Below are 23,392 nucleotides of genomic sequence, written 5' to 3'. Positions count from 1 at the left end.
ACAAAACTTATGGTGGATGAACTATTCTTGAAAAAGGCGCTTTAGAAATGATACCAGCCATCTATTCTCTCGACTGACAACTACACCTTTACAGATTTCATCAAACCCCTTATAGATTTCTGTAACCACACTGATAGGGCTAAGTTCCAAAAAAGATTCCTTCTTTTATGACGTTCACGCTTATGGCATATCCCTCTAGAGGGTGCAAAAAATATCATCACGAATTTGAGTTCAAATTTCAAACAAACCACAATCGCAAGTGTTCACGAAAAACCAAAATTCTGTGAAAATTGGTCCTTGATGACCAAGGAAATTTTGAAAATTGAACAACAGTTCAACATCTTATTTTTGTAAAGGGGGAATTGTACACATCATATATCTACTTACGCACTCATATTTCAACTTTACATCTCTCATTCCATTATCGACTATCTGTTGTCCAGTAATGAAATTTTTCATGAATGATTGTTATAAATTCAAGAACTTCCCTTTCCTGGTTGGAATGAAGGCAATTTCACCTCCGAATTCGAAATAATACAATTTTTTGCCATTCCGAGTCGACAAGGTAAATACGACATAATAAATATTCAGATATTCCTGCTGTGTTGTCCGAATAAACTTTTTTTTCTACTCCATATCTTGGAGGCGTGAGACGGATGCAAAATGGGAATTTTGTAGCAGGCAGAGCCCTTAAGGATTCACGGCGGGAATGAGATCAGGTGTTGACTCGAAAAGGACGGGACAATTTTTCATGGGGAATATCGCCAAGACAGGAATTTGATCCACTTAGTAGCAGAGGAACATGGTGACTTTCCGAGCTTTGGAAATAAATGGATGAATTTATATTAAATTGTCAGGGAAATTCAAGTTCGGACCAATTTTTTTGTTGACCCAGTCAGTGGAATCTTCGACCTTTACAATATTGTCCAAAAAAAGGAATTCAAAGCGATTTCATCCACCTGAGGAAACTCAGATCTCAGAGACAGAATTGAGATGAAAGCTAATGGCTCTCGCTAAATAAGACCTTCTTTCTAGAGGGTAATATGCTTAATTACTCTCAATAAGTTCCCTTTTTCCTCCAGTAACGTTAGGAAATTCTTATTTTTATCAAGATTTCAATCAGATCAGCAGATCTTGTAGAGGTTTGAATTGGGAAGGTTCTACTTCTAATCGTAGCAACGATTCATACATTTCATCGACGTATATACAGACGAGGAAAAGTATTTTCTCTGTTTCTTCGATTCCCACTAGAAATTTTCAGCGAAACCACGACGCTCTGTACATGGAGATGTGACAGAGAAATAAGTCTGTCGCGTCCCTTCCCTGTGAGCATTTTTATCACGGAATCATCTCGTAGCTATTCAGACATACCACTTGGCAGTCGTTCAGAAATTTCGCCTAAAAACATTCACCTGCAGTCATTTTAGTGCCGCCTGAGTGCTACCTTCGGCACTGGGCGAAAGTCTTGGAAAATTCAAAATTGCCGAAGAGTGCCCTGGTGTTTTGGACAACCAGCAGAAAAGTGAGTGTCCTAATTACTTTCGCGATCATTTGCCAATCCTTTCATTTGCCGACCAATTATTCGCGCTTGTATAGAGTGAGGTTATAATTAGAGAACGAGGTTGATTTTCCACTGTGACTTATTCACGCATTGTCGCGTTGGTTTGTAGTCTTCGAACTGTTAATTTCCTCCTAACCCTTGATTCATAAAATTCGGAATCGGTGGAGAGAGGAAGTTGTGCTTTTAATTACTCAAATGCCCGCCTGAAGCGCTCCAATCGGAACCTATTTTCAGGTTCTGAATATTCAGCAAAATCCAGAACTCATTTTTTGATCTGATCAATCATGAACCTTCAAAGTCACTAGTCACTTTTTCAACATTTATCGTGTGTGACAGATAGATTAGCTCGTGAATCATTCTCTACTCGATCTATAGGAATATTGCCAATTTACATCGAAAATATGCATCATCCAGATATGGAGAAACCCATGAAAGTAGAGCCAATAAGTGAATGCACATAATCCGGACTACAACAAGAGAAAATGCCATTTTTCCTTCAACAATCATTTCATATTTTTTCAATATCAATATTTCCGACAGTCTTTCACGGTCGGATGCCGACGTCGTCACGTGTGGCGTCCGCCCCGACGCCAAAGACGCGAATATTGGGTTATCGGTATTCAAATTTTACCGGTTGGCTAAACGCAACCTTAGTTGAGTTCCCGTGCTGCCTTTCGCACAAAAGGGTTGAGTATCAGACCGTGGAACTTCGGAGAAAACTTTCGGAGACGCCCTAGGCTTCGCTGAGTGTTTTTCACGGAGAAGAAATGAAAAATATCAACGTGGGAGAAGTACGATTAACTTCGGAGCGTTGATATTTATCTTGGGATAAGATACAGCAGCAATTTAGAGAGCTTTCGGGGAACTGTACAGTCGCTTGACTTTTCGGAAATTCTCTTTGATGAATTCACGTCGAGGAATCATTTAGGATGAAATAAAACACAAACATCGACAGTTGAAATGTTTCCAGAAGAATGAGGACTTATTCAAATTAAAATTGGAAGTAAACGGGGATCATTAGGTCCCTTACACACTAGTGGTTGATGATTTAGAAGATCTAAGGCTGGGTTCATATATCGTTAAACCTAATTGCCATCTGCCAATTAGATTGGTCAATTTCTTATATCGTAGTCTCTAGAACAGGTCGAGCAGTTCAAATACTTGGGTAGCTTCATAAATACTAGGGCTAACCTAGACACGGAAATACACAACTGTATCAATTCGGCATCACGGGTATTCTGGAAGCTAAAGGACAAAGTGTTTCAAAATCACGACCTCAATCTGAAAAGACCAAGACAGCTGTTTACATAGCAGTCGTCCTCCCAACGCGAAAGCTGGACGCCCTACAGGCGACATATTAAACAGCTTGAACAAACGCAACAACGTCATCTAAGACAGATAATGCACATCAGATGGTTCCACAAAGTTTCAAATGCAGAAGTCTTGCATCGCGCGAGTTGTACAACAATTGAGACTTGAGTAACGAAGGCCCGACTCAGATGGAGCGGCCAAATTCTGAGGATGCAAGACACAAGACTCCCCAAAATAGCTCTGTATGGCGAATTGACAGAGGGAGCTCGGAAACCAGGAGGCCAGTATAAGCGGTTTAAGGATACACTACATCAATCCCTAAAATCAGTTAATGCCAATCATAATTGGGAACAACTAGCGTTAGACAAGTCACAGTGGAGGACTATGGTGCACAGTTATAATGGAAACTCGAGGAGAATACAGAGGTGGACAGATCTGGTTGATGACTATCCATGCCCAGAGTGTGGAAGGTTCTGTAGGTCATGGTTGGGTCTCTTCAGTCACAGGAGGGCACACAGTCGCAATTAGCCCTAAGAAAATATAAGTCTGTTCTTTTTTTATGTCTTTTTGTAGATTTATTCCCGGTAACGGGATACCGCAATGAATGAATGAGTCCCTAGGAGCTCTGCTCTATCCATAACTGTATAATTATGAGGTCGTATTTAGAAGTACCTTGAAGTATGGCGAATTGTGTCTTCCTCTATCTGGTTTTCAATGATTATTTGGAACCAAAAGTCACTTGACAGTGCTCCATATCGAAGTCCAGGGTCTATTGTGTCTCCATCAGACTTGTTCTCGATGCAGCGCCATACACAGCTCGTCCTGCTCCAGGACTCCACCACCTAGGCTGGCTTCAAGCAGTACGAAGGTTGTTTGCAGTGAGTGTCCAATTTAAAACTGAATAGGGATGGGCGAAAAATATCGATATATCGAAATATCGATATTTTTTCAGAAAATTATCTATAAATATCGTCGATATTTTAAATTCCGATACTATCGACTATCGATATTTTTTCGGAGTATCAAATTCGATATTTTTGTGTGAAAGACGTTGATCTGATGTGTATTGTGTGTATAATGGCGGCGAGTTGGGTAATTGAGTTTCACTATGAATCTATAGGTCAATCTGGTCAATTTAAGTCTCTGCTTAGATCATTTTTTAGCTTGATCACAATTGTCACAGTCGTTCTAAACGAAAAAATATGAGTGTGTACCCATGCACGATCTAAAATTGGACCTTTTCATGCTTTCTGCTTACTCGGGATAGTGAATCAGCGATTTCGATTTCAACCGATTACAAGTTGGCAGTTAGTTGAATGTGGTTGTAGATGTAGAAGCTCGTACGTTTTTCATCAGTTCTTTCCGAATACTTTGATAAAACTCACGTTTGGTGAAACTACCGATATATCGAAATATCTATATTTTTTCCTCGATATATATCAATACTATTGAAGAATATCGATACAATATATATCGATATTTTTTTCACCCTAGCCCATCCATAAAACTGAATTCTTGACACAACACAACACAACAAATTGTTAATCACGCATCCCAAACAACTTTCCCGCGTCACAATCGCACCTCGAGCGAAAAATCGAAAAAATCCGAATTCTCAGGAAATTTCCAAATCCCGAAAGGCCCGACAATCAATTTGCCGCACAAACGGCTTCAGAGCTCGCGCGAAAACGCACCTGGCAAACCGAGGAAACATCGAAAATTCCCATAATGGACCGCGTGTAACAGCATTATAGAATACGAATCCGAGTCTATCATCGACGTGAGTGGAATACTAATTACGTTTTTCATTATTGATGTAATTTTCCAGGGCCCTCGTCATTCCATCAGGCTCCTTTTACCAACACAGCCCGGAGGGGCCTCGGATAATTGCTGAAATATCTGGTGAGTGGAGAACGTCGAAAGACCGACAGATTTTTCGAGTTTTGTGCAAACAGACTAACGTTGCGTTTCGATGGGGACGAAAAAAAGGCGGGTCTTTTTGGGACTTTTGTCAGACCGGAAGATATGCCGGTTCTCCTGATCGAATTCGACCGAAATAGAAGGATTTTTTTCTCTATTTCTGTCGCACAATAGATCAATTGAACAACGATTTTCTACGAAGAGATGTGAAAAATTTACAGAGGGTTTCAAAGGTTTAATGTACTTCAGATTCATTGGAATTACGTTGGCAGATAACTCCGCCATCTAGACTAACTCATAGAGGCCATTTTTTGTGAAATGATTCATTTTTAAAGTTTTATCTTGTGTCAAAAAAAAAAGACCTACCTTCGAAAGCATACATTTCTCTAAATACTACTATAACTATTTTTTGCATGCCTTCAAATTGCTTCAATACTATTTTGCTGCACTGATGTGTATTGAATAAATTATTGATTTAATGTGATGCATCTTGCTCCTTTTGTTGAGATTTAAGTGTTATATATTTGCAGCTAAGTATGCCTTAATTACACACCAGAGCCATCATAGGTTAGTTAATTTCAGTGCTTGATTTCAGTTCCAGCAATAGTGAAACAGAAGGGTTCGATGAGGATTTTTTCGAATATTGAACAATAATCCCCCCATTTCCATTTCCGCGCCAAATCCCCACTTTCACTCGCGCCCACATCCCCCAAACCAACCGAAATTTGTCATCATCCGTCTTTCTCACTTTTTTTTTAATTCTCAATAGCAACTTCTCCTTGGTAGAGAGAGAAATGTCAGTATGGCTTCCGGCACGGAAAAGAATGTTAAAACTTGACCCGTTTCCCTTTAATTCGATTTCTGTAATGGGCGAGACGGGTGCTCAGGGGGATGACCGATTGAAAAGTTGGGATTCCTGAGGGATAGACGGGAAATAACTCCTCCATTTGCTCGGGATATTTCGTCGGGCAAGAATCGGCTATACAAAGTTCTGGCTCTTTGGATATCCCCCATTCCGAAGATGAATATCGCAGGAGGTAATATCTTTATGAGCTTGCGGTGCAAGTTTACAACCGAAGTTGTGAATCGGAGTATATCTGGACGAGATACCTCCCGGGAAATATTATATTTAATACGGGGAAATGAACAATAGAGAGATTCTAGTCAATGAAATGAGTTGAGAAACAAAATGTCAACCTTATCTACTCACACCGAACGTTTTCCTTATTGGATCAAAGAGAAAATCATGAAATATTCGAGACATCACACTCGATCTTCACCAGAAAGATGGAGCACGAACTGTCTGGTTTTCTGGAATCTACGGAACAACTTCTATGCACTCCATTCTAGGACAGAAGTAGGACACCCTGATTTTTAAACAGAGGTGCAAATATAGGAGGTCCCCTTGCTAATTTTTGAGCCAAAAAATTGAGATTTTCGAAATCGAGTTTTTGTGCAAGGGTTGGCAACGCTGATTATACAACCGGAAATCCCAATTGGATCAGACGAATATAACAGGAGATATCGCAGATTGAAAATGGCAATTTTTGAAAAATGCCATTTCCGAGATGAAAATCCAAACGAAGAGTTATAGGCTTTCGAAATTGCTCGCAATAGATTCAGCGTGTTCGAAAACCTATATTTTCATACCAAAATTTCAAATATCTGACCCAGTTTAGGAGAAAATAATTTTTGTTTCCACTTTTCATTTTCGTGTTGACTTCGAAGAGCTCTCTGGAGTGCAATTCTGTTTTGAATCATCAACTGTTTGGTTTCCCAGAATCTTCAAAACAGATTATATGCACTCCATATCCTAAAACAGTATTAGAACATCCTGATTTTCTGACAGAGTAGCGAATAGGTCATTTTAGGGGGTTTAACCCCTTGCTAATTTTGGACCCCAAAAATCGGGATTTTCGAAGTCGAGTTTTTATGCTAGGGTGGAAGCCTTGGCGACGCTGATTATAGAACCGAAAATCCCAATTGGATCAGACGATTATAACAGGAGATATCGCAGATTGAAGATTGCAATTTTTGAAAAATGCCATTTCCAAGAAGAAAATCTAAACGAAGGGAGATAAGCTTCCGAAATTGCTCGCAATAGATTCAGCGTGTTCGAAAACTTAGATATTCATACCAAATTTTCGAATATCTAGCACTGTTTAGGAGAAAATAATTTTTTTCGTTTTTCCACTTTTCATTTTCGTGTTGACTTCGAAGAGCTCTCTGGAGTGCAATTCCCTATTGAATCATCAACTGTTTGCATTTCTAGAATCTTTAAAATAAATTCTATGCACTCCATATCTTGAGGAAGTAATAAAACATCCCGATTTTCAGACAGAGTAGCAAAAGGCCATTTTAGGGGGGTCCTAACCCCTTGCTCATTTTTGACCCAAAAAATCGAGATTTTCAAAATCGAGTTTCTGTGCTAGGGTGGAAGCCTTGGCAATGCTGATTATAAAACTGGAAATCAAAATTGTACCAGACGAATATAACAGGAGATATCGCAGATTGAAAATTGCAATTTTTGAAAAATGCCATTTCCAAGATGAAAATCTAAACGAAGGTAGATAGGCTTTCGAAATTGCTCGCAATAGATTCAGCGTGTTCGAAAAACCTATATTTTCATACCAAACATTCGAATATCTAGCACTGTTTAGCAGAAAATAATTTTTTTCGTTTTTCCACTTTTCATTTTCGAGTTGACTTCGAAGAGCTCTCTGGAGTTCAATTCTCTATTGAATCATCAACTGTTTGGTTTTCTAGAATCTTCAAAACAAATTCAATGCACTCCATATCCTAGAACAGTCATAGAACATCCTGATTTTCAGAGAGAGTAGCAAATAGGTCATTTTAGGGGGGTCTAACCCCTTGCTCATTTTTGACCCAAAAAATCGAGATTTTCGAAATAGAGTTTTTATGCTAGGGTGAAAGCCTTGGCAACGCTGATTATAGAACTGGAAATCCCAATTGGATCAGACGAATATAACAGGAGATATCGAAGATTGAAATTTGCAATTTTTGAAAAATTCGATTCCTCTCGATTTCCTCCTCATTTATCGTGCAATGTAGATGAAATACCTCTGCCCCCTAACCACATTACCTCACGATGAAAAAACGCCACCATCTCCATTTCATCCCGGAAAAAAAATCACGTTAAAAGCATAGAAACGATCCCGCCAATTACCCTTGAGATAAGAGGTCACACCGAGCGTTCTCTCGGAGACAACTCCCAATTCTCCGGTGCCCGTCCAGATCCCGTTTCCAATGACCGACTCCAAGAAACTCATTATCCGGAAGAAGTCGAAATCTGGAAAGGTCTGAACGTCACGAACCTCGTTTCGCGTCTCCTAATCTAGGATGCATTTCATAGTGCAACGGGGGGTGGGGGGCAAGTTTGAGCACAAAGATCCGGGATGTTTTCAGGTTTCTTCGGAGGGGTTGGGGGTGGCGCTCGTCGCCGCAGAAGGCGCTGACCTTTTCACGGCGTTCGCACTTCGCCTCGTTAGGAAGAAGAAGACAAGGTATCTATTGTCCTTCGGTATCAGACTGGCGAGAAATAATTGGGCGTCCAAGCCTCGGCGTCTGGAGGAAAAGATGCCCTCCGAAACTTTGGGTATGAATGGGGGGAATCGATTGGTTCGAATTTTTCTTTGTCCGTCGATATTGTATCGAATAAGGAGAGAAGTCAGATGTCCTCTTTTCACCCAAGATACACAAAGGGATCCTAGAACAGCAGCATAAATTTTATAACATCTCTTCGCATCGAAAAGAATGGAAAATTGTATCTGTGTTGAAGGGAATTTTACAGTAATTATCAAAGTTTTCAGGTTTAAAATATGAAACAAATACTTTCCCATTGAAAAAGACCTGAATTTAATGAAAAAACAAGCAATTCATAGTATTATGTAAGATTCAGGACGTCTCATTCTTTTCACAAGCATGAAAAGGCAAAATTTCAATAAGCATTTAGATCTACGATGATTTTTCTGGGAGATATTATGCGTGTCGAAAGTAGACCTTCGAAAATTCCACAAAAAGATCTAGCTATACTGCATTCACATTTATTTTAGCAGTCGGTTGGCCATGAAATAATTTTCCCAAGTTTTTGTAACTAGAACAGAGTGAGGTTGGCACTCATGAAATGTCATAACGCCGTTGACACAACTAATATCAATTTTTATCACGAAAATGCCGAAAGTGATTGACAGAAGAGACAGGGTTTCAGGAAGTGCTATTTAGAATTCAGGTCCGCTCATTCAAATAGTTATACCCTGAAATTCTAAAATCCACAATACGTCAGACGATAGCGAACATATTCAATGTAAGAGAATTTATATAATGTATCATCTGAATCTAAACGACTTATATTTCAGCTGAATATTTCCACAATCAGAAAGATTGTGAATGAAGAGGATGACAAAAAATTTACTTCTATTGGAAGACCCAAAAAAGTGGTAGCATTTGAGAATTTTATGTTTGAGTGAATTAATGCGAAAAGTTTACTACAGGATTTTCGATGAATGTCATAGAAGAATAAGTTCCCGAAAATTGATTTTTCTATTTTTCATTTGACTTATCCTATACATTGTAAATGTCTTAAGGTACCAATAAATACCTGATTATTATTATTATTATATCAATGCATTAAGATGAACAGCCACAAATATGTGCCAGTTGTCCTGCTAATTGTTTATTCATGTGAAATTTCTGTTCAAATATGAAGTTCCTCTTGATTGAAACTTCCTTTGATTCCTTTCACTTATATTGATGCAAGATGATTTTTGTTGAAGAATTTAACATTCTGGTAATTATCTGTTAATTACTTCGGGAGATACCCATTCCCAACCACTGCAACATATGCATTTCATCTTCGGGTTATTATTTTTAAAATCTACAACTGATGTAACGTATTCAAAGTTTTGTCAAAGAAGATAACAAACATTAACTCTCCTCAAGCTAGTGCATATTATGATATTATACTGATCTCTTGTATTTTCCATGCAAATAACTGGAATTGGTATGCCTTCAATCAGTTTGTATAAACTTCAATTATGTTCGTCACATATTTTCCGAAGAGATTCGACATTGTGATAAAATACGTAATATCAGAAACTTTTACATAGAACGGGCAACATAGCGTTGATTTAAAACCCAAAAATGTTTTGACAAGCGTCATAACCCCACATTTTCCTACTATAAAGAGTGAAATGTGTCAAATTTCCATGGCCAACCGACTGCTAAAATAAAAGTGAATGGAGTATATTTGAGAATTCGACAATACTTCTAGAATAACGATAATTTTCCTGTCAATTATCGGAATAGCCATAGGATTCCCCGTCCCCCTACCCAAATATGAACAAATTTAACCGAAAGCCATTTTCCATTCAAATGGAGCGAGGCCCTTTCGTTCACTTTAATCTCACGATCGAAAGAGGGGAGAGATAGATTGAAGAATTAAATTTCGGAAAAATTCTATTGGATTTCAGATTATTTCTCAACAGTTCTGTAATTATTTTTTAATGAATACGAGTCGGGTTTCATTTTCCTGCCGGGTATCCGTTTCTGCTTTCCATGGAAATTCGGTAAGATCGTACGGCAATTCTCCTCTTCTCGGTGGCACGGCCACTTTCCGATCAAATTAACAAAATCGAAATTAAAATTCTCATTTTGGCGATTCGAATTTCTGCGCGAAAGGAGGAAGTTATTGATTCACTTGTACTTTGTGTCAAAGAGGTACCTTTTCCTTAGCTTTCAATTCGGAAGCATTTCATTTGCACGACGCGAATATTTTTTTCATGATAGATCTGTTTGATGCTACTACAGTAACTACACTGAGCAACACTCATTCAACAAGAGTAATATGCACCGTGTTCGATTATTCTCATTGCTACACTACTTTCTGTTCGTTGTGAAATCGTGAAGCAAGGAAAACACACCTTTATTCGACTTTAAAAGTGCTCACAAGACACACGAACCTCCAGATCATCTATGAAGAGTTAGTTTATTCAAAACAACTCTACTTTATATCGATTTTCCATACTGAATGGGCTGCATTAGATTTTGAATGAAAAAAGAAGAAATGAAGAGAAGACAGTTGACTAAACTCGGACCTTAGCTAGAGGGTGACTCCTCTCCTTCATTGTTCCTTCATTCAAACCACTGCCAACTGTTGAATGCCACTGAACTTCCTAACAAACGACCATACTTTTCCCCCATCCAACTCCCAAAAATAGCCCAAAACAAAACGTTACCACAAAACTCATTTTTCGAAACGATGACAAATCGACGAGGCATTTTCCCAAAAACAAAAAACAAAAATTCACGAATCTAGAGGCGAACATATTTCTCGAAATCAGCGCTATTTTTAACCCCGCTTTTCTGCGTCAACGATCCGTGGTGTGGTTTTTGTTTCAATTTTAGAAAACTATCGCCCACCTTCGGAGGAACACAAAGTCGTTCGTTCTTCATTCTGGAGCTCAGTCTTCGTCTAAAATAAGATATAACACGATCGCACATCGAGAGACTTCTAGTACGAATTTTCCGGGAAGTGGCTTTTCGATTGTGATTTTCCCGCTTATTTCCCTAATACTGTGATGTGTTTTTATGTGATAAAAACTTCGAAAGGTACGTTCTGAGGAGAATTGGACGTTTTCTCGTTTAGTGAATCTACAGTGAGTTATTAATAGTTTCCCGTTCTGTACTATTTATGTTGCTTCATGCTCTAGATCCGTGAACTTATTTCACATACAAGCATTTTCATTACAATTAATCTAAATAGATGAATTAATTCATCACCTTTTCCCATCATCTCATCAACGAAGAACACCCACAAAACTTGAAACAATATGAAAAATATTGTTTGATATGATTGGATTAGCCAGTTCATATCATACTGTTGATCGATATAAAAGTTCAAATAATCCTGTTGGCCTTGTTTATTATTCGCATCAAAATTTATTTCAGTCGAAAACAACCCTATGGTAAACAGAATATTCCATTGCATTGTATACAGTGCCAAAAGAGATGCTACAATGGCGTTTGAAAATGAAATCAGGAAAAAAAGATATATTTAACTTCCGGATTGGCTTTCATGAAAATGGGTTTTGTCTGATGAAAGTTGATACCATTGGTCATTTTAAATTTCTCTTCATTTTGTTCGACTACCAACCACCAATAACCCCTCTGGACACTTCTGATATATTTTTTCACGTTTTCGAATTTGGCAGTTTCGCAATTTGTCACACCAATCCAATCTAACGTCTATAAATCCGACGATAAACGGGCATTGAACAAAAACTTCCACTTCCGAGCGAGATTCTGCTTTCTTTAATTTCATTCTCTCCTCTCCCCGAAGACAGAATAAATACCCTTAGAATTCCAGTGATTCCTCCAACTCCAGAAAGTTAAAACGAATCCTATGAAAGCAGTTCTCTTCATTGACATTCATCGCAGAGTAAACTTCTGACCTGCCTTTGTAAAACCCTAATCGACTTCTTCTCTAACGTTTCATTCAAAGGGGGGCCATGAGATGATTGCTTTCATCAAATTTCATTCTCAGAGGTGCTAAACCCTTCTATAGTTGTCTTTCAGCTCAGCCTAACCGTTCGGAATTTTTCATTCTTTACCTGAATTTACCAGTTTACAATTCTATGCAAGCATCCGAATTTAAACGTGGATAGAAAATTATCTGAACACATAAAATTTTCAGATGCTGTTGTTTCTTTGGAACCTTGTTACTGTCATGTTCTTTTCATTCAACCATCGGGTCATTTCATTGCTTGCCCAGAATAGTTCTGAACAAAGACTTTGGAAGATTCTGCACCACTTTTGTTTACGTCTGAATCTGTCTCCAGATACAGATACAAATAACTTCAACAACCTTGAGTTAAATATGGAAGACCTTCAGCCACGAAATTTATGGAAAACTGACAGCTACTTCAACGCTTATTTGTTTGGATGAAAGGTCGTTTGTTAGTCCAATCAGAGACAGTTTCAGATTTAACATCGACTTAATCGATACAAATTTGCATTGTACCATTCTCAATCTGAATATTGGAAACCTCTTTTGAGGATAAGGGTGAAGATTTTACCCCACAGAAAGAACATCCATGGAGAAGATAAAGGAAAAGTTTTTGACTGGGCGTACCTATTAGATTTTCTATTTGCAGTGATTGTTATTAGTTTTTGACCCTCTGGGCTCCTAGCGATAAGTGCGTCTGCATATTGAAGATAATGGACACCTATAAACATATATACGAAGTTTTAGGACTTAGACTCAATATCGACCAAACCAAAATCCTGGTAAGTCCCCCAGAAAGCCTTCGAACACATATCAGCCTGGAGAATGATAGAACAGGTCGAGCAGTTCAAATACTTGGGAAGCTTCATAAATACTAGGGCTAACCTAGACACGGAAATACACAACCGTATCAATTCGGCATCACGGGCATTCTGGAAGCTAAAGGTCAGAGTGTTTCAAAATCACGACCTCAATCTGAAGACCAAGACAGCTGTTTACAAAGCAGTCGTCCTCCCAACGCTTCTTTACGGAAGCGAAAGCTGGACGCCCTACAGGCGACATATTAAACAGCTTGAACAAACGCAACAACGTCATCAGATAATGCACCTCAGATGGTTCCACAGAGTTTCGAATGCAGAAGTCTTGCAACGCGCAAGTTGTACAACAATTGAGACACAAGTAACGAGGGCTCGACTCAGATGGAGCGGCCACATTCTGAGGATGCAAGACACAAGAACCCCCAAAATAGCTCTGTATGGCGAATTGGCAGAGGGAGCCCGGAAACCAGGAGGCCAGTATAAGCGGTTTAAGGATACACTACATCAATCCCTATATCAGTTAATGCCAATCATAACTGGGAACAACTAGCGTTAGACAGATCACAGTGGAGATCTATGGTGCACAGTTATAATGGAGACTCGAGAAGAATTCAGCGGCGGCCAGATCTGGTTGGTGACTATATCCATGCCCAGAGTGTGGAAGGATCTGTAGGCCACGGTTGGGTCTCTTCAGTCACAGGACGGCACACAGTCGCAATTAGCCCCAAGAAATTATAAGTCTGTCCTTTTTTATGTCTTTTTGTAGAATAATTCCCGGTAACGGGATACAGCAATGAATGAATGAATTAGTTTTTGAACCCTTGTCTCCCCAAGGGCCATCTCTGGACAGACATTAATTTACTTCACCAAGGAGGAATAAAATTTTTTGATTGACCCTGTAAATTTACTATTGGAAAATTATTTGTGATATTTTTGACAGCATACAATACATACAACATCCTTCCCCTATATCTATCAAGAACCAAAATCCCATGCAAAAATTGCAGTGGAAAGAATATAATTGGACCTAAAAATAGACGAGTGCGCTCTCAAAGAACCTTCTAATTTTAAATTTCGCTTGGATGTCCCGCTTTCAGGTTCGTCGATAATTCGACAACTTGGATTACGAATCGATTCATCTAGATTCCTAAATCACAAAAGAGGTCTATTATTAGGAATTCGGTTATGTCTAAGGAAATTTCAGGGATGGAGCAGATAAGACGCTCCCTACTGATTACATCAACCTGCATCAGTCAATGTGACAGCTAGAAACTAAATTCCTCAGCCAGATTCGTCAATCTAGATCGGACAAATATAACATCCGATTGGAAATAGCAATATTGATCTCATAAGGAGTGGAATACTATGTGACACACAATTTATTCTTCTGCAATTCGCTTCCTCATTTCTGCGAGAAAGTTGCGGACTGAACGAGTGCGAACGAAAGGTCAGGGGTGAGCTTAGGGCCGAGCTGGTGCCTGGTGGTCACCGAAGGTTCTCCTCCTTTTTCCAGAAGGAAAAACCGACCAGTAGGATGATTTATGTCTAGGACGTGCAATTAGAAAGGAAAGAAATTCGAATTCTTGTCTTCATTAGGGAAACGCCGACGATTCTCAAGTTCCGAACGTAACTGTTGAATGTAGCAGGATGATTTAGCGGGCAAAGCAGCCATTTTAGCAGGATTTACTGCCTCCAGGCTGCGAAGTTGTTTTGAATACAAGGTCGAACCGCATCCTAGAAAATCCTCGAATTAATTTTCACGGGGAGGGTTGAGCCGTTTCTCATTCGCTAAAAATCGCGTCAACATTAAATGAAATACAAGTCTCCGAGGAAATTAAGTCCGTGGAATTTTGAGTCGAAGTTTTTCATTTCGTTCCGCTGATTAAACTTTTGTGTTCAGACTCCAGTAACCTGCGAGTCGCGGTATTTTAAAGCAGAATTTTCATGAAAATATCGAATTAGATCCGCCGGCCATTTTTCGGATATTTTCGTAATTTGAGCTCGAAGCATCTGCAGTTATTCGCGGAAAAAGTTCAACCCATCACGAATTTTCACTTTTTATGATGAATAAATTACAGAATATGGAAAACAGAATGAAGAATTATAGATAATATAATCATTGGTATTTGATATGCAAATCTGATCCAATCTGAAGATGATTCATGTGGAAAATATACAGGTTGTGAATGAATAGTTGCGGAAACACTTTCAAAGGTGATTATTTCACAAAAACTAAGATGGGTTTTTCCTATAAATGAATTTTTTTCAACAGCTTCTATCTTTTGAAGCGAGAAAATTCGGAAAAAATGATACAGGAAAAAAGTGTTTATTTGACCTCAAAAATTTACTGTTGAAATGTTCAAACTGTCAAAGACTCACCCTGTATGAATTCCCTTTGAAGATCAATTTATTTATCTCTTTAAAAAATTTTTGGATAGCACATTTGGATAACCGATGAAACATTCTCCTGTATTGATGTTCTACTTTTAAATTATCCTCAATAAATAACCCACAGTGTTCAGTAGCACGCTCACATGAAACACCCAGTACAACACCGCAACCCTCACCCTACAAATCTCTCCCTTTGTCGCCCAACCCTTCAAAATCCATTTTCTCTTTTTCGATCCCCCACATCTGGATCAAGAATGAAGGATGGCCCACCCAAACCCCAAAGTGATCTCCAAGGTTTGAGAGGTCACTTCGAGATACCCGTTCACACCCTCTCATCGTTTTTCCATATCTGGAATATTTATTCTGAATTCTCCGGGGTCACGCACACTTAGATTTGTCAAGAGGAAATGAAAAGTTTCGCTAATATCAGACGCCGCCGGTCCAAATCCGCATTTTTCTTCGGCGAGATAGGCCAGGAGTTTGAGGCTCTAATATCGGATCTCATATATCAAAGTTAAACGGGGGGCTATATACTGCGACGACGCCGGCGTTTAGGGGCGGTGTTCGGGGATTTTACATGCAGATATATCCATTATTTTCCGTCGAAGTTTCCATCTACATTCAGCGACCATAATCCGAAATGGGTAAAGTTATGAGTTAAAATTCCTATATCAGAGAGTACAAAGAGTTGCTCTGCACCTTCATCTTGTTCAGGGATAAACAATCTCAAACCTTATTCAACATAAATCGTTATTTTATTATCAAGTGCCGAAAGTTTGATAATAAACGGTGTCACCGAAGTAGTCAGGTTCAATATCAGTCCAAACCAGTTGCAAACATTTGTTGACTCTTTTCGTATCCAATTTAAATGTGAATGTATTCCGAATACACCAAGCCCGATCGAGAATACAAAAGGGTTTCTTCTATTCAATACAGCTGATGATATGGAATATTGGAATTATTGACATATTTCGTGGAAATATGCAGAGAACATAATTTTGTCTTGATATATTACATGTTTTTACTCATGCATGCAAATTAGAATTTGCATTTTTCATTTTTATTTCTGATATGATATGAGAAATTTGACCCATTTTATCAGGCCATACAATAACTTGAGAGCAGTAGAATAATAGTAGCTACTATGATTCCTTTTTTATCTGTATGAACGAATATTTTACCTCCTCCTTCATGTTTTTGTTGCAGACTAACAATGGAACAATTTGAGCAACTGCTGACTTGCGCGATATGTCTGGATCGTTATAGGAACCCGAAACTCTTGCCATGTCAACACAGTTTTTGCATGGAACCATGTCTGGAGGGTTTGGTGGATTATGTCCGGAGACAGGTAAATTGTCATTTCAGAAATATTCTTCCTGATTCTTCGAGCATTTCTGGGGAAGTTTTCCAATTCGTATTTTTCACATTTATTTCCTTAACTCCCAACATAAGACGAATATTGAAGAATATTGAATAAATGAGGTTGCTACTCGATGAAAATCCATAAGAAACTGAATTTCATAAGTTTTCACCACTCAAACTATTTCGCTATTTGATTTCAGAAGAAATCAACGGAAATATTGTAGGGCTTAGTCAGTGTTTGGAACTCATCAGTAATGAGTTATCGATAAGAGCCTCAAAAGTAGCATATGATCCGTCTAAACGACTCATTTGTGAAAATATCCGCTAGTAAGAAGCCCACTCGATACAGATTTATGATATAATCGTTTAAAAATAGCTCAAGATTCCCGTGTACCCGATTTTCCCAAACTCCCGATCGTTTTCTCCTGGAAACTTCTCAACTAACAGGCAATTTGGACGTTCATCTTGTTTGATACCTGAACGGACGCCAAATCAATTAAACGATGCAGTTTCCTGTATCCAGATATTCTTGAACATGAAATCACGGTCAGTTAAATGCCGTCAATGGTTACAGTACGAAAGGGAACTGAAATATAACACTCACTCTGTCGAGAATCGAATACACGCTCACGCTTACGTAGAATGACTACGGATTTTTGATATAAATATTATTGGCAGAGGTACAAATTTATTTCTGGACGGTCCCCGCATTCATTTACCTCACTTTCGAATGTCCGATATTTCGAGAAATGCTGCATTTGTAGCTGAATAAACTCTATTACTATTTTGAAGAACTAATCATAAAAATCAAATAAAAAATACATCTAATACCATACTGGCTTTCTATCGAAAACTACTGGGACTATCCTCAAGAAATTCAGTACAAAATCGTGTAAACCCCAAAGAGAAAATTGGGAGGTAAAATATAAAAACCTCAACAATCAACCCATCTTTCCACATCTCACTAACTCGCCTAATTTTTCCGCAGGTAAAATGCCCAGAATGCCGCGCCGAACACCGCATTCCCTACCAAGGCGTCCAGGGTTTCCCCACAAACGTAACCCTCCAAAGGTTCCTGGAACTCCACATAGAAATCACCGGCGAACTACCAGATCCGACCAGCGGTCAAGTGATGGAACGGTGCAACGTCTGCTCGGAGAAGGCCTACTGCAGCATGTGCCACCACTGTGATAAGAAAGTCTGCGAAGATTGCAAGGGAGCTCACATGGAAATACTACGTCGCGAGATCTCCAGAATAAATAACCAGATACGTAGAGGCGTTCACAGGCTTCAGGAATCTCTGAATCTCATAGAGAAGAACACGCACGGTCTTCAGGCAAACTGCCTTTCGGTAGGCGAGGAAGTTGAGGAAATATACAGGAGATTATCGAAAGCTCTTAAAGACAGAACAGATTATTTGAGGGGGGAAATCGATAGATATTTAGGTACCGAACTGAGATGTTTGAATACCTTGAAAGACAACCTGCAACAAGAACTTTCCAACATCGTGAGCAACTGTGATCTGGCCGATAAATTCATGACAGAAACCTCAGATATTTGGGACGATTGCGAACTGATGGACGCCAAAGAAATCTTTCTAAAAACGGTGGAGTTCATAAGGAATTTCGAATATGAGAATACCGATTACAGCAGAAAAGTAAGGCTCGTACTCGCTCACGACCCAAATCAACTAGTTCTTCACGTGGCTGGTTTTGGAGACCTGAATATCACAACTCCAACGCATCCTTTCGGTCAGAGCAGCGCGTTGTTACAGCCACCTGGTGGTAGCCCCGGTCTCATGAGATCTAAGAGCGATCACAGATTGGCCAGTCAGTTCAGACAGAACGAAGAGAGAGGTTACGGGGATAGAGATCAGGACGAAACTTTACTTGGTGGTAGAAAGTTTGGTGAAAGACCTCAAAGAACTGGCGGAGAGAGCTCACGTTATGATAGGTACGGCAGGACTGGAGGAAATGATTACGGAGAGGACTACGATTCCGAATCGAGACCAGCTCGCTCAAGATACAGCAGGTTCAGACGTCATAATGCTCCAGAGAACGAATCAGATACCGAGCAGACGTCAAGGGTGAGATTCAACGAACAAAAAGTCGAGAGAGAAAGAGTATTGGACACTGAAGATGTAGCTAAAGGACCTTTGAGTGGTATAACTAGACTTGCAGACTCACCTCGAGTCATGCGTAAGTTGCAAGAAAACGAAAGCGGTAAAAAGAAAGAGAAAGAAACTCCTCCAGCTCCCCCACAACCCAAAGTACTTCCAAAACGTCCACCGCCACCTGCAACTAGACAGGTGAGTGAGGAGGACGAGATATCTAGAATAAAAAAACAAAACAAGGGTGCTACGACCTCTACCACAGAAACAGAAAGGGTGGTCGAGAGACCCCCAAACGAAGAAAGACTTAGCACTCAAAGGAAAACTCCAGCTCCTGAGGTGAGTCTAGATGAGCAATAATAAATTAATTGTACCTGAATAAATCAATTTAGTTTAATGTTAGATCGATGTTTGCTTACACGTTCAAAGACACTTAGTCCCGATTACACATTGGCATGTGATACTTCTCCAAAAAACCCAATACGTCTGTGAATGTTTGTGTTTTCCCTAAGCATGACGACCTTCCCACCTTGTGAAGATTTAACGAAGAATTTTCTACAGGCCGTGTCCGATGGTGAAGAATCTGAGGAATCAGTCAGTTCGTTGCAACAAACGCAAAGAAAAACGGCGGCTAGTAAAACGGCCACAACTGGCAGGAGACTTTCAGATGTGGGACATAAAAAAGCAGGAAGGTCACCGAGCACTGAATCCACTGCGTCTTCTGAATCTTCTACAGCGTCCTCAACTATACGAAGCACTGGTGCTCCATATTCTACCGAAGAAGTCAAGCAGAAATACCTGACGCGAGGAAATTCAGGATCAAACGAATCAGATACACGCTCGCGCGTGTCATCCATCAGCTCCAACAAGGAATCTGCTCCGCATAAACCTTTCCAGAGTAGATTTTTGAACAAAACTCCTACAACACCACCTCCACCGTCCAAAGAAGAAGACGAGGATGAGACAGAGACAACGTCTGAGGAAGAAACAGAGTCGGAAGAAGAATCTGACGAACCTTCTACGAAAGCTGAAAGTAAGGAAATGGCTAGATCTGACATTGGACCGTTGTTGGCGCGTAGTGCTAATGCTAGGGAAGGAAGTGACAGTTCTAGAAAGACAAGTAGGGAAGAACCAAGTTCGGTGAAATCGAGATACTCAAGTCAGAAGGAGGAATCACCTAGTAGTAGGTACTCTCGAAGTAGAACTTCGTATAAACCGGCGGAAGAAGAACCTCAACGATACGGATACACTAGTAGGTTCTTGAATAAAAGTAAAAGTTCAGCAGCTATACCGCCAGATGATGACGATCTTCCTAGATACTCTTCCAAAGCGGACGATGACAGCAAATATCCCAGTGGAAGATCGAGATACATGGCGTTGAAGGATAGGCGTCAAAGATTAGCGAGGAGTAAGAGCAGCCAGCAGTTCGGCGAGGACGATGACGTGGACGAACCAATGTCTCCCACTTCGGTCAATCCAACAGCCTACTTAGCAAGTAGAGGTTATGGCTCTACTACATCATCTAGTAATGATTTAGCTAGAAGTCGCTCTTCACACGCTTTAAAATCCAGAGATAATTCTCCGGACAGATCTACAGCAACTGAGAAAGATGGAGCAGCGTTGAGTTCATGGGCGAGATATCTGAAGAATAAATACGGAAATAGATCTAGTGGTAAAGACAAAGATAGCACGGGAGTATCCGGAACGTCATCTGGTAGTTCTTCCGCTGCTAGAAGATTATCCCTTGGTCTCCCCCTGAGGAGCTCTACAGAATTAGCAAGCTCTGACGATGATTCAAAAAACATGGCAGGCTCCCCCACTACCCCTACAGCAGCTACGGCAGCAGCCGGTAAGTAAATCCTTCCGTCAGTCGCAACAAACTTGATTTTGCAACCCGATCTTTCGCAGGTATCGCAGTGGCAGGTACATTCCCTAGAAGTCAGTACCTCCAAAAGTGTCAACAGCTGTTTCAAATTGGTAGTAGGGGGAGCGAAGCCGGATGTTTCACCTGGCCGCGTGGCGTGGCAGTCGGACCGGACAACACCATTGTCGTTGCCGACTCCTCCAACCATAGGGTGCAGGTGTTCGATTCCAACGGAAGGTTCATCAAAGAGTTTGGTCAGTACGGCAACGGAGAAGGAGAATTCGATTGCTTGGCAGGGGTCGCCGTCAACAGGATCGGCCAGTTTATCATCGCTGATAGATACAATCATAGGATACAGGTGAGGAATCAATGGGTTGAATTTGGTTAGGCTTTAAACCAATTATTTCTTGTTCAAGGTATTTGATCCGTCTGGGAGATTCCTTAGGTCCTTTGGTAGTCAAGGAAGTGCAGATGGGAGGTTCAATTATCCGTGGGGTATAACAACAGATGCTTTGGGCTTCATATACGTTTGCGACAAAGAAAACCATAGAGTACAGGTAGGTTCACAATAATCTAGAACTCATAGGTATCTTCATAAGTCTCCCTTCTCCAGGTTTTTCAATCCGACGGCACCTTCGTGGGCAAATTCGGATCAATGGGCAACAAAGAAGGCCAGCTTGAGCATCCTCACTACATAGCCGTCTCAAATACGAACCGTGTTGTCGTCTCCGACTCCAACAACCACAGAATCCAAATATTCGACGTCAACGGCAAGGTTATCACACAATTCGGCACCGAAGGTTCAGATGAAGGCCAGTTCAAGTTCCCGAGAGGGGTGGCAGTGGACGATCAAGGATACATCTGCGTGGCGGACTCCGGGAACAACAGGATCCAGATTTTCCACCCCGACGGTACTTTCTTGAGAGCCTTCGGGTGCTGGGGCATCGGAAAGGGAGAGTTCAAAGGTCTGGAGGGCGTGGCCATGTCGCCGACCGGACACATACTGGTGTGTGATCGGGAAAATCATAGGATACAGGTGTTTTGAGGATTTTTTAATTCCGGGTGAAATGTAACGATTGGTTTGAGTTTTTTGGAATAATAAAACATGCTGCATTTGTTCACTTTAGTTTTGATTCATCGCAATCCTTCAAGCTTGTGACTGGGACAGCCTTTACATTATAGAATGGGTTAGCAACAAACCTCAAACATTCAAGAATGAAATTCAAAACTCTGTATTGTATGCTATACCGAAGAAATTCTTAACCGCCAAGAAATTATTTCTTGTTCGTGTGTCGTTAAGCAGACTGTTCCCAGCCAACATGGTTTTCATCCTTGTTCCCCTAACTAACATTTAATTACAATTTTCTTGGGAAGACCGAGAAAAAAAATAAAACCCACATATAAGCCTTCGCTTACGAAATTTATGCAGCATCTTAGCTCGTGTTTCAACGTTAAACTTCTTAATTAGTTTAGGGACGTGGGTGTTTCAATAATTCCCCATATGATTGAGATTAAATTCCAATATTATAGCGAGAGGGATAATTGAATCACTCCTGTTTCATGTCTGGGAATGCCTTGATCATGATTGAGCTGATTAATAGTTTAGCTACAGACTTAGCAAAATTCTTCGAAAGTTTTCCGCTATGAAATCACATTTCAGATCCAAATGCTTTAGTAATTGGCCCAATAATTCAGTTCGATACGTATACACAACCAGCGCCTACTCACGGTGCATATATACCGATTTCTGATTTATATTCCAGTCAGAGTCCATTGTTGAAGCTGAAAGAAGACCTTCGATAGGTGGCTGAAAGTATAAAATAAGCTAATGGAAAACCCTTGTTGGTTTGAATAGCTATCTGTTAGCTACTTCTTCACTGAGAAAAGGAACAGGTTGTTGTCAATTTTGGGTAGAATGGGATGTTTTGGCTCGAGCGTGGGCTTTCAATTCAAACATTTTCGACACCCTAATTGTGAATATGTGACAAATTTTTTATCAGTGAGACCTATTCAATGTCGCTCGTATTTGTACAGTATATGTGGATTTTACATCAATATTATTTAATTACATAATTCAATTGGTTTTGGATAAGGTGCGAGGTGAAAATCAAAACCTATTAACTAAAATTGAATCTACTTATTATCACGTTGTAAATGGGAGAATTTTATTCAGCAAGAAGTCAAGGATCGATACAATGAATAAATAATTAGTACTCAGGCGTGAAACGATAAACTAAACCATGAAGTGGAAAGCAGATTATGGCCATAATAGAGATCTTTGTATGAGTTTTTGGTTATTTCTACCGATTTTCCATCTGAGCCTGTTCATTGGTACATAAACTGAACGATAAGAGGTATAGAATTCAATTTCACTCCGACTCTCAGGCCCAGGGATGAATGATCACTGAGTGGGGTTGTTTTGTTGTGGAAATATCCCGTCATCGGAGTTTTTTGCTGTGAAAATAGTTCTGGACCTCCAACCATTGTTTCCAACAAAAAAAATCATACGATGAGCGAAATGGAATCGCATTCA

General features: G+C 39.9%; 1 protein-coding gene across 3 annotated transcripts; it reads left to right on the top strand.

Annotated features, from left to right (window-relative positions):
* The first annotated feature begins 1,368 nt into the window (after positions 1-1,368).
* On the top strand, positions 1,369-21,978 carry LOC123312923 (RING finger protein nhl-1). Of its 3 annotated transcripts, XM_044897511.1 has the most exons (8): positions 1,369-1,522; positions 4,701-4,774; positions 16,730-16,871; positions 17,874-19,334; positions 19,557-20,844; positions 20,904-21,217; positions 21,276-21,416; positions 21,473-21,978. In XM_044897511.1, exons 3-8 carry the CDS (start codon positions 16,737-16,739, stop codon positions 21,902-21,904), a joined length of 3,771 nt encoding a protein of 1,256 aa, XP_044753446.1. In that variant the 5' UTR covers positions 1,369-1,522; positions 4,701-4,774; positions 16,730-16,736; the 3' UTR covers positions 21,905-21,978. The 3 variants fall into 3 exon arrangements, with proteins under 3 accessions (XP_044753446.1, XP_044753448.1, XP_044753447.1); XM_044897513.1 differs by lacking the exons at positions 1,369-1,522; positions 4,701-4,774 and adding an exon at positions 11,318-11,419; XM_044897512.1 differs by lacking the exons at positions 1,369-1,522; positions 4,701-4,774 and adding an exon at positions 11,339-11,466.
* The last annotated feature ends 1,414 nt before the right edge of the window (positions 21,979-23,392 follow it).

The sequence above is a fragment of the Coccinella septempunctata genome, chromosome 5 (assembly GCF_907165205.1).
Source record: "Coccinella septempunctata chromosome 5, icCocSept1.1, whole genome shotgun sequence".
Taxonomy (NCBI): domain Eukaryota; kingdom Metazoa; phylum Arthropoda; class Insecta; order Coleoptera; family Coccinellidae; genus Coccinella; species Coccinella septempunctata.
This window is presented reverse-complemented; position numbering and strand designations above follow the sequence as displayed.